The sequence below is a fragment of the Anser cygnoides genome, chromosome 1 (genome assembly GCF_040182565.1).
Source record: "Anser cygnoides isolate HZ-2024a breed goose chromosome 1, Taihu_goose_T2T_genome, whole genome shotgun sequence".
Taxonomy (NCBI): domain Eukaryota; kingdom Metazoa; phylum Chordata; class Aves; order Anseriformes; family Anatidae; genus Anser; species Anser cygnoides.
Genome location: NC_089873.1, coordinates 31,814,381 through 31,827,372, shown reverse-complemented (window position 1 = coordinate 31,827,372; position 12,992 = coordinate 31,814,381). Strand labels below are relative to the sequence as shown.

Below are 12,992 nucleotides of genomic sequence, written 5' to 3'. Positions count from 1 at the left end.
CCATGTAGTACCAGACACTTGAGCTGCCTACTGATGAGCTAGCTAGTGATCAAGCACTGGGACTGTAAACATATTGTCAAACAGCTACTTAAGGCCAAACTGGCTAAGGATATACTTCCTCTGCACCTTTGAAGGTCAGATTTTCAGGACTTTTTTGCACAATTGCTATAGGGGATGAAAATGTTTCATAAAGCCTAAACTGCTAGTGAAGTCAGCACAATAATAGTGTCACACCTGATTTAAGAGCTGTTTCTGTATTCAGAAAATTGCTAGACGCTCCCATCTTAATCACTGTAAAATTCTGCAGTGGGTCTCCTGAGTTGCTGTAACTTTCCCTTCAGACTACAAGAGAAACTCGGTCGATGAAGTCTGGCCCTTAACAACTTCTACTGATTTCAAGAAAATTACAGTACAATGAGTGTGAACCAGTACGCAAGAACTTGTATCCATTACAGTTTCCACAAGGGGGGGCCCACAATCTTCTTTGAAAGGAATTACACATTTACTGAGCACAAACATGAAAAGCTGCAACATTCATGATCACAAAAGTCTTGCAGTGTGGATTGCTTTTTGTACCAAGCTAAGCATAGGCACTGCTTTTTGAAAAAGAGACCGCATACACTATGTGTTCCTTCCTTATTGAAAAGTTGTACCAAAATATACAGAATACTTGTTTGGAAGCTGAAGGAAACCGCCAAACTAATTAATTAAATAAATAATTAAATGGCAAGCTTTTCAAGATGCAATAAACAGTATTTAGCTTTGATACAATTTTAGGGGTATCACTCTTCAATCCTGTGAGATATTCTACACATCTGTATTACAAATAATAAATCCCCTGTGCAGAAATACCTAGGAATAACTGTCGGGAGTACAGCTTATGCTGCAATGAAAGAGCATAAATCACATTAGGATTTGAACTTTAGCAAGGGGAAAGGGCCATCAAATACTGAAAGAAGAGTGGACGAAAGCTTAAGAAAAAATGTAAATTAAAAAATGTCTAAAAGAAGACTAAGAAGATAAATGGTCAGAAACAACAGAAGTGTCAAGAAGGACTTATATACCTCCAAAACAGGACATTTTGGCTGAAAAGCTATTGGAGGGCTAAGAAATGAAGACAATGCATTAAGGCAGACTGAAATAATGGCATCATGAAAAAAAGAAAGTAGCCTTGTCTTGCATTGCAATTATTTTCACAACAGCTATCAGCAATAATTGTCACATCCGCTTAGATACGTGGAGGCTGAGGGGAGGCCTAATGGCGGCCTGCAGCTCCCGCACAAGGGGAGCGGAGGGGCAGGCGCTGAGCTCTGCTCTCTGGGGACAGCGGCAGGACCCGAGGGCACGGCATGGAGCTGGGACAGGGGAGGGTCAGGCTGGGGGTTAGGGAAAGGTTCTGCACCCAGAGGGTGGTCGGGCACTGGGACAGGCTGCCCAGGGCAGTGGTCATGGCACCGAGCCTGCGAAAGTTCAAGAAGTGTTTGGACAGTGCTCTCAGACACATGGTCTGATTTTTGGGTGGTCCTGTGTGGAGCCAGGAGTTGGACTCAATGATCTTTACTGGGCCCTTCCAACTCAGGACATTCTTTGATTCTATGATCCGAGATAGAAGAGTTCTGGAGATGCAAGACAATTCTTCCAGAGTGACTTTATTCATTTAGGTATCACAGAACTGATAACAGATAAAGAAGAATCCCAAAATTTATGTAGAGCTTATAATCACTATCCATATTCTATGTGTATATATCTTTTTGCAGAAAGAGAGTGGGAGTCTGGGTGGACTGGAAGTGATGGGTATGTCTATTTGAAAGGTTCTGAATTTAATTGTATCTGATCTCTCCACACTGCTACATGGCTTCCAGTCCTCTCCAAGCATGGGGACAGCAAAGAAGTGCAACAGCAAAATACCATGTAGAAAAGCTTGTAGAGATTGTAAAGATACTAAAGCCAGAGATCAGACTCAAAAAGGGTATTCTAGCTGCCCCTCAAATCCTTCAGTCACAAGTGATTCTGTATAAGTAGACAAACTGTAAACATATATTACCAAAAAAAAAAAAAAAAAGACAATGTAGACTAGCTAAGTTGTTTTGGTAGAAGAATTCCAAAGTTTTGACCATGATTGTGTAACAGATTTGAAAGAATGGCCAGCACACTCAACTGATTTTTTCTGTCTTAGAAGCATGAATGAATTTCAGGAAGACAAATAAGTTCAGGACCAAACATAGGATAATTTAAGGAAAAGTATCTTTTTTTGCTGACAAGAAATTGTGTCTGACCTTAGTTTGATGACAACAGTTATCTGCTCATGACTAGGTTGTGAATTAGTCAGGATAATGACAACCTTAAGTACATTTCTCTATACATACAAATAGAGCAGATAATTGAGTTTATTGGCCTGAGATCTCACAATGAAGCAGAACTGCTCTGTTAATTACAACATAATTATCATGAAAGAGGTCATATGTGTGAATTTTATACATTTTTATACAGTCTCTTTACAACATGGTGGACAAAGAAGCAACATAAGATGTAAAATATTCAGGTTCAACACCAGTCCTTCTTTCAGAGTAAAATAGGATCAAAAAGCTATTCTGATTCAAGAAGAACAAGGACTTGAACTCTAGTCATTCCTAACGTAAGATAGAAAGATGGCCTCTTAAGTGCTTTTTAAAGGTTGCTTTTTTATGTTTTGCATCTGGATCAGTATTCCTTTCAAAAGCTGAAAACATTTAACACAACAGGACTGTAATATTTTCAAGACTGTCTAGACATTTTGGCAAATTTAATCCAGGTTGATTCTTACTGAAAAAATAGCAACTCTACCATTTTTTTCCTGTTAGGACAATCAATCATTTAATACAAAAAACTTAAACACTCACGGAGTAAAGAACACAATAAGACCTGACAATCGAAATACGAGAGATTACCTGTAAGTAGGAAAAGGAATTGCTCGAGCCCTGCAGTTCATTGAAACTTGTCCATCTGAAGATTCTTCTGGATATATGGTATCAATGGGTTGCTCCTCAAAAACGGGTCCATAACCTTTGTTTCCTTCCTCTGAAAAATAGGTAGTTTGAAAATTAATCACTTATTTATTAGTAGTCAAACTGAAGAGGAATTTACAACACAACTACTGCATTCAAAATGCAAAGGCTAAATAGTGAGCACCACAAAATCAAGTTTTATATGCATCAGGAAAACCAGAACAGTGTGGATAATAGTAGTGCTGACCTTCCTTCACTGACTTCTTCTTCAATACTTCAATACTGTTCTCTGAGAACAAAAGTAAATTAAACTATGTTCCTGTGAAACTACCTTCCCTTTCTTCTGTGCAGGCGTCATCATTATTTTTCATAGTTTATGCCAGACTTGATGGATATAATTATGAATTGAAGATATACCCTTTAGAAATGCAAGTCAGACCAGCTTATTTCACAGAGGCCAACAAATTCTCATCAAACAGGTCCAGATGCAAAACAACAATCTCAACATCAAATGTCCCTCATCTTGCAACCTAATCAGCTCCAATTGTTTCATATATTTGGAAAGAACACAAAGTATGTAAATACATACAAAGAAAAACTAACGTTGGAGATCACAGCTGAGAACTGCATTGTTTCCAGAATGGAATTCTGTCCTTCCTTTCAAGCTCAGGTATGTATGTTAACTCTTTTCCCTCCAAAATAAAATAAAAATCCCATGCCAAAAATAATTGAAGTTTGTAAAATTAAGCAGTTAAAGGTGAGTGAATGTCAAACAGATTTGGCAACAAACTACTGTGTTTTTTTAATCTTTATCCTCCATTTGATGATGCTGTTGTAAAGATTTCAGGCTCTGCCTCCTCCTGCTGTATTCCCTTCTCCTTTATCTCCTCCCAGTGTATAAGGCTGCTGCTCTTTGGGGTCTGTAAAAGCAAGAGCAGAGGTGGGAAAACTCTGGAAAAATTCTGCTCAGCAAATCCAGGATGTAACTTTTTTTTTTTTTTTTCCTGTGAAAACAGCAAATATGCATTCTTGGTATAGAATGGCACTGGGAGAAGATGGTGCATGCTCAGTATAGATACAAGTTTTAGACAACACAGCAGTCATTCTCACAGGTCTCTGCTGAGACTAAACTAATTTACAATTTGGACACTTGAAAGCCAAACTCATGGGAAAAGCATTGTAGTACGTGTCTGCTTCCAGGCTCACTTTTCACTCCTGTTTAGAGCCCTGTTCCAAATCCTGGAAATGCCAGATACCTTCTGGGAGATGACAGCAAAAATCTTGTAAGATAAAAGAAACAAACATGGTTTTCCTAAAATGATCTGTAGAGACAGTTGAATCTTTTTAGCCTAAGAATTTCCCAAATCAGTGGTTAAGGATGGAAAATCCTAACATTTTGCAATAGTATCTGTGCTGCCTACAAAAAAAGCAGTATGTCTTGTAATGTTACATTTTAAAAATCTCCACAGATGAACACATGAACTGACAATTTAGCAGATGAAAGTCCTTAAATCAAAGTATGATATTATACTTATCCCCTTAAAATTCTTTCCTTTGTTTTTAAAACTTTTTGGATTAAAGTAAGCAGGTCTTATGAAACCTAAAAGAGAAGGTAGAATCTATCTATATAATTAAGTAATGTAAATTATGTCAGTATTAAAATATCCTATATGCATAAAAGAATCCTTATGCATGTATTTTATTGTTTGTAAGTTCACATTCATAGAGAGATTCTGGACTACAGAACTAGCAGAAAACTGCTATTGTATAAAAATTAACTCCCCTTCCCGGTTCAATTCTGGGTAAAAGCACTGTTTCCCTTGGGGACAGGAACAGATACAAAGGCACTCCTATGCAGTGATAGGTACAGTCAGGCAACTTCATTTTTAAAACAAATTAATTTAATGAGAAGAGAAAGCTTTAAAAGAAGGAAAGAAGAGCAACCAGAATGAAATGTAGAGCTTTTGAAAAATGGTTTGCTTTCTTTGATATTTTAAAGCACAACACTATGTAAAAATCTATGTATTGCTAGATCAAAAGAAGTCAATTCAGACTCTAAAGGCAGAAATCATGTATTTGCTTAGAACCTTGAATGACTGAGCCACAACCCTGACAGCAGTTTCTGTGCAGTTCTTAAATATGAATATAGAATAACAATGGCCTCTGGCAGCAAATCGCCGTATCATATGCAGCTGACTGTTTCCGCCATAGGGCTCAAATGGTGTTACAGAGCACTTAGGCACTTCATGGCATGCATTTTTAATGCTTCCAGCACTATTAATTATACTGAGTGAATGTCTGTTTCTCACACCTATCAAATATGCTTTGTAATGGCACTTCTGCTGCCATCTATTATGAATTGAGTTTCAGATATCTGGCTGAGCGCAAAAAGATGCGCAGACTGGGTGCATGCCAAGTGCGGCACCCAATAAACCCTTCATTCTCAATCAAAAGTTGCTTGCAGACCAGTAGTATGTAAGCAGCATGAGGAAGAAAAATAAGAGAAAGAAATGAACAGCAAGAATTTTTCAAACTTTAGTGGAGAAACATGCCTGTGTGATGGAGTTTGGGACCAAAGAGGACACTAAGAGGACAAGGGAAAAGACCAGTTGATTGATGTTATGCCTACAAGAAAAAGGGGGAAAGTAAAGGTAGGGAAAAGAATAAGGAAAAAAAATAAGAAAGAAAAAAAGAATAGGGAAAAGAATAAGGAAATGTATGCACTAGATAAACTGGGGATGAGAAGTAAAGCACATTTTACCTGTTCTGGTCCTGCTTTAGACAAGAGGATGGACTACATGACCTCTCAAAGACCCTTACTGACCTATTTTCTGAATACTGATCAATAATATATATATTAATAAAATATAATATTTTAAATAATTATTAAAATATAATTATAAAAATATATATTTTAATAAAATATAATCTTTTGATTATATTTTAAATTGGAGCAAAAGCAATCATCCAGTTCTGACTATTCAAGGCATTCTCTGGTGAATTCTGTAAATGAGGTTCAGAATTTTCAACAAGGCTAAAAGGTATTACAGGGTCTTTGTGAAGGTCAAGAAAAACTCTATGTAACTGATGAGATCGTGGATCCAGTATAGGTACTGATGCTACTGGAAGATGGCCCTGCCCCCTTCTCCAAGCAATACTCTCTAGCTGTGCAGTGCCATTTTCCTTCTAGCCCTTTCTGTAATACTCCTCATGGTTGACTGACTACTTAGGAAACTAAAGGGAGTGGAAATCTATTCACTTCTACCTTTCTGGGTTAGTTTTCTGCAAGTTTAGTGTGGTGAATTTGTTCACTGAAGAAGATCTGTGCTGCTGCAAAGGGAGGAACAGGGCAGCACAGCATAGAATAGGAGCAGGGGTATTCCACCTTTTGAGTAAGAAAAGTTGTCTTATTTTTCGAAACACCTGAAAGGACTACTGCTTGAATAATACATACATCTGAAAGACCACTCCAAGATCAGTTACAAAATTGTGTTAGTACATCTTTATTTCCTTGCACAAGCCTGTGAATAATTGTAACATAAAACATCCAGCACTCAGAAAAAGATAACAAAAAGATACCTGAAAATAACAATCAATAACAACCTAAGGTAGTAATTTTCAAGTCACTTCATGAAATTTCATCAGAAGTAGGAAAAGGAAGGCACAATAAAAAGGCCTGTTCAGTGTATCCAAATTCTTTATATATTTAATTTAGGAAATATCATTTTTTTCCATATTATTATTTTTAAAACAAACTAGCTTTCAAATGCCTTAATTTTGCACTATATAAACCAACGTAAGAATGGAGAAACAAATAGTTTTTCCAGCTCACATACACTCCTGTTGTTTTACTTAAGTCATGGAAAGAACAATTGAAAATAAATCGGTAGCTGACCATCCATGGATCAGTCCTCCTTGGATCTCTGTTCGCCTCCTATCCTTCCTCATGTCCTAACCACTTGCCCACTCAAATGTCATTTCTCCCCTATCTCTCATGTCCATCTCCTCTTTGATATGGAAATTATGCTTATAGTTACTGTCTTTAAAGGTATTGGAAAATTTTAAATACAGCCACCATATACTTCCATGCTTTGTGCTTTATTTCCAATAGCCTAATCACTGTCTGTTGTTGTTAGAGACATATTTAATTAGTTCAGTATTTATTTTCATAATGTAATTCTATGTAAATTTACTAATTCTATGTACTGTTGTAACTACACTGACACTAAATTACTCATGTCAGGTACAAATTTGGCATACATTTAACAATATTGCAGATAAATTTTGACTTGATTTTTAAAAGATGAATGCAGTTACTGTCCATTAAAAATACCCTAAATTACCCAAGTAACTTTTCAGCTTGGCCTACAGGTCTTCACTTAATAATACACTTGTGGAAACACTGTTCACTAGAGGGTCTCTTCATCTCTTTTATCTGTGGACCTGCTGCAGACAGGAAGGAGGTTGATTATGGATGGGGAGAAGTATGGGCACTTGGGCAGCTTGGGATTTGAGGATCAGGAGCCTGAGAGGTGGAAAAGATACAGGGTAAGAATTAAAATAATATCTGAATTATTTTATTTGTTTTTCAAACAATTCCTTATTCCTTTTTTTTTTTTTAATCCCCCTTGAAGCAACATATTTTTGTGAAATGACTCATTACTAAGAATTTCCATGACTGTGTCCCAGTCTGCTGCAAGATGTACACACTCCTCATCTTCAGGGCAACATACCATTGATTTTTTCACTTTCATTTTCCCAGTGCATGAACTTCAAACCTTTTAAAAACAGCAAATGAACCATTTTTCTTTTATTATATATATAAAAAAGGGTGACTGATTACCTGATATTTCTACCTGATCTAGGTAGATCCTACCAAATTTACCATACCAAATCATACTAAAAGATGTCTTTTTCACAAAAAAAAACCCTACGAGTAAGACTTCAATTTTTTTTTTGTAATTCCATTCCGAAGTCTAATGATGCTTAAAATAAATATATATATGTAATATTTAAATTGTAATATCTAAAGGTCTTCATGTTTTGGACCTGTTTGTTGAACTTCCTAATTTTAATGAAAATTCTGATATTAGATCTGAGTTTCATCTTCTGTTATTTTACCTACCTCTTCAGTCTTTCCTCTTATAACTATGAAATAATGAAGAGAAAATTGCATCAAGAGCACTTGTTCACAACTGCTCATGTTGTTCTTCATGTACAATGGAAGCCTTCTATTTGCATTCTGCATAGTATTAAGAAACCTGCTATCACAGAGAATATATAATCTTGAACTCAAAACATCAATTTCAGTAGGTTAGAGTATATAGCAAATAATTTATCTGTTGAGAGAGAGCATCCATATCACTTTCAGGCAAGTCAATTAATTTTATTATCAGCTAATTCAGTCCCTTCAAGGTTCTAATTTATTTTGAAAATCGATTTTACTCACAGATTGAGGATAATGTCATGAAGCAAAGCTGATGATAATTATGGAAACTGCTGTGCATGTGTGAGCACAACCAGACAAGTTAAAATATGTAGTTTATTAAAGACCATTGCGACCTTTATTTATTTATTTCACAGAAAAAAAAAACAGCTTTTTAACAGTGCGTTATTTTTTTTTTCCCCCAATATGGAACAGTAAATAAAGCCTAATTGTTTACTTTTGTCTTGTTCTCAGCTATGAATTGCTCAAATCACATATATTTTTAGGGGTTATTTTCTAATCTGCGTGGCAAGGAACATAAATGGCTTTAAAAGGCTTTTCTTATGGATACTCTGGGTTTGCAGCACTCCAGTGTATCAAACCTTAATGATATGACAGAGAGGAGATAAAGTTTAATAAATGAAGTGATAGCAAGAATAAGTATTCCTTCTTTAATTTTTCTTTCTGCTCAGTCTATTTGCTTGTGTACGGTAGCAAATTCAAAGTGAGATTCTTGATGTTTGGAATTTATCTTACAAAATTTTGAAAGATACGGATTTCATCCAAAGCAGTCATATACTTATTTTCTTTAGGGGGACTAGACAAACATTTACCATGAATGGTAATTCATCCCATTCTCTCTTCATCAACCACAGAGAAAACTTGTATCACATACCTAACCTATGGATGGTTAAAATAAAGTGCTATGAATCTTCCCGTAGCAGAGTCTGGATTTACTTGACTGTAGCTGTGCAACATGACCTGGAGTCTCCCAGGTGAGCCTGCTGGCACTGAACCCAAAAATAAAGCCTCCTCCTGGAGCTGAATGTTCTGAAGTTGCTGCAGCACTATCACTAGCAACAAAAGCTAATGACAGTTCATCTCCCATGTCTTCAAGTGTTAAGAAGAGTCAGGAAGCAGGGGACAACAATGGCATGGCCCAGCCCTACACCTGCTGTTACACGGTTGGCTTTACTTGTTTTGCAGCAGCATCTAGAAAACTCCGTAGAAGGTCAGGGAGCAGATGGTCAGCCAATACATCAACATTGTACTACAAAAACAGTCTTTACCCTAAAGAAATTATTCTTCCACTCCAGTGCAGCACCAGAAGTGCAACTGTACTTTCTGCTTCTTATTTGTTCTGCAGGGCTCAGACACCCAAAGAACATGGAGAAGGTCAAGCACTAAGAGGTAGCATTGTCCATGACATATTCAAAAATGTAACAGTTTATCTGTTCCTTCTTAGCAAAAAATTAATAATCTCTACTGGAAGCCATACAAATATCCTACAAATATCCTTTTTTTTCTTCTTTTTTTTTTTTCCCAACAAACCCTAGGCAGAAATGTATTGAAATAGTGATCTTATCAATAAATATAGGAATAAAATATTTATTGCCTGCAAAGATACGGCATTTGGATCTATAAATAATAAATCTTGAAGTATAGTTTTAATCTATAAAGTCCCTTGGGGTAAAGTTACCATCTCTCTGGTATCTGCCTTCAGGGGACTGTAAGGTCTGTAGGGCTTTCCCAAATCCATTTCTAATGCAGAATATAGTTTTTGTATTAAATATGACATTAGATATGAAAAAGGGTACAGATAAAGCTGAAGATATGAACTCAGCAATTTTCTATTTTATAATTTAAATCAGAAAAAAAAAAAAAAAAAAAAGGATATCTGGACCACACAAACTTCCCTTTTTGCAGAGCTAGAGGGGACTCTATTGCTTCATGTTTTGCTTTGTGAAGGCTACTTCAGCATGTCAGGTTATGTTTATTTCTCAGAAAATTCTAACTGGCTAAATTCCAGCCCAGGAAATGAGAGAGAGATTGGCCCACGCTACTGCTTCTCCTGAATCACAGTATGGTAATGGACATGTTAATATGTTCAATTAGTCACAAAATTGAGAGACTTTAGCAATATGAAGTATAAATAGCATGTATAGACAACACTGCCAACTACAAACCAGTTTCCCATAAACAAATCATTTTTCTGCAGAAATTAACTGTCTGCAACAACCTATCCCAGCAACCTCATCACGCTTCACAGACCTGAGAAAATGGCAACCCTGAGCATCTGGCACAGCACGGCTGAAATACAGGATCCTACTCCTGCTCTGTACTGAGTTTTACAGAGCCAAACCAATTTTAATGACTCCTCCTAGGTTCAATCACGTTGTTTTTGTTTGTTTGTTTGTTTTTTTCTCTCCCCTCTATCACTTGGATAATTTCAGAGACTCAGGAATTTTCTGAATTGGCACTGATGAGACAAGACTTAGCCTCTGGTGCATTGTTTTCCATGGCAGTAGTAGTTAAAAGACCAAGATCAAGTACAGCAAACTGCCTAGAGTAAATTGCCTAAAGTAAATTTTGTTGATAGTTTTAGAAATCATAAGGCTGATATATATTACACAGGAAGGGAAGCAAAAAGCTGATGATCTTAATCATGACTTTTGTATCACATGGAAGAAAATTTGGAAAATGGGAAACAAAGACCACTATGTTTACTGGTAGATGCTGCTAATAATAATTACACATTGTTTTACAGTTAACATATAATAGCCTCCATCATCCAAATAATCTGTTTTCTTCTGCTCAGGGCCAGTTGCCACAGGTATATAGAGAGCTACTTTCTATATGATCTGAGACACTATTTTGTAAGGAACCTGAAATTTACTTGTTCAATAACTTTGTACAGACTTCTGCCTGTCTTTTCCTTTTTTCATTTTCACATTTTGTGAAATCAATTCTCTAATCTAAATACAGAAAAGTGGAAGAAAACCAACAATTCTCAAGGGGAAAAGTACATTGTAATTTTACAGTTAGTCTTCTATGATTTTCTTCAATGGCTCTCATTCAAAGATAGGGCACTAAACCATGTTAAGATACCAGCTTATCAGTGCACCTTCAAGTTGTTAGTATGATAATAAGCAAATAATTAACATTTACAATTAACATTTACTCTCATTTTTGAATTTGATGTCATACTGTGAGAGATTTCAAGCACATCTTCATTTTCTACATTTTTTACAAGATACGCCTTTTCATGATGGCTTACAGGATAGTTATAATCTATATTCATGCAAGAGCTGTGGAATATTCTTAATTTAGAAGTAAAACTATTTTTTCAAAAAAAAAATATTCCCCTTGTCTACAAAGTTATAAATGCTTTGTCTTTCTGGAATGTACAAAATGACGCAAATTTACTTTCAGAACAGAATTGTCATGACTGGTGGACAGTATTACCACACAATTTTTAAAAAAGTTGTGTGTTTAAAAGGATCAATCAGAAATGGTGGATATGTAGTTATGTGGCAATTAAATAGAAAGTAGACTAAATGTGACACTAAATGTAAGGTTAAGTTACTTCACTCAAATGCTTCACATGCTGCAATGGCAAGAGATTTTAATGGGTATCTATTTGCATATTTGCCTTCGTTGTTCTAAAGTGTCTTTAATCTTGCTAAATCCTTAAATTAAAACACACACACACACACAAAACAAAACAAAAACAAACAAACAAACAAGTAAAAGAGAAGTAACTTGTTCTTGATAGGGGAAACAGCTGATTATACAAAATAGTGCAGGCATTTCCTTAACCTGTTTTTAGAGCACTCAGGCTTCTGGAACAGCTCCCAGATGTGGCATCACTGTCAAGGTGCTTTACCCAGGAGGGAAGAACAACTTGCGCATGTCAAACAGAAAAACATTAATGTGTAAAGTACCAAACGTAAAAGAAAAAAGAAATGATGATAGATATTACTGAAATGTAGTGAAGGGAAGATAGCAAAACATGCAGTGCTATATATACCTATGAATCCTTACGTCCAGAAACTGCAGTAGAAGTATCCTAAGGCCCTAATCCTGCAAACACTTCTGGACAGTGTGTGCTTTTCTTTAATATAATCATTCAGTTGCATAATAGAAAAATACCAGACTCCAAGACAAGAAGACCAAAATGCTATGTACCAAAAGGGACTGCTGAAAAATAAAGGGAGAAAGATTTGAATGTTTTTTAACCTATGGATTGCATACTTCAGCAAAGAAACTATCATTTTGCTTTAAAAAAAGCAAATATGTAAAAAGCTATATTAATTTTCCTTTCAGAATGACTGTTCATAAAACAATTACTTTTGAAGATAACTGTAAGAAGGTTTGCAGGTAGTTTTCTGATGAATAAATGCCTAATTCCACTGTCATGAAAACATATTCTCAACAAAAATGGCAATAGTTTTTCTAAGGGATGTCTGAAAGAGCTTCTCCTGGAAATATTAAGATTTTTAACTTCATCTTTAGAAAGGGTAAAATAATAATATTGGCAAATAATAATGGGAGGCCAATAATAATAAGACAACAATGAATGTTCAGTAAAGGCCTCTCATATTATTTCAGCAACATGATTCATCACAAAATTTAAGAACATAAGTTGATCCAAATAAACAAGATTACTTGTGAATTTAATGTTAAGCACATGTTCAAGTCCTGTGCTGGATAAGAATCAACTTGATTCTAAAACCAACACAAATTGTGACATAAGTATAGATAGCAATTCACAGTAAAATATTTTCCAGAGGTCAATGCCA

General features: G+C 35.7%; 1 protein-coding gene across 2 annotated transcripts in view; it reads right to left on the bottom strand.

Annotated features, from left to right (window-relative positions):
- The window catches only part of CNTN1 (contactin 1), a 249,712-nt gene that overhangs the window by 77,484 nt on the left and 159,236 nt on the right, over positions 1-12,992 (bottom strand). For both annotated transcript variants that reach the window (XM_066991953.1, XM_066991949.1), the window contains exon 4: positions 2,928-3,057. In XM_066991953.1, coding sequence (XP_066848054.1) covers positions 2,928-3,057 — 130 coding nt within the window. The remainder of the gene's footprint in view (positions 1-2,927; positions 3,058-12,992) is intronic.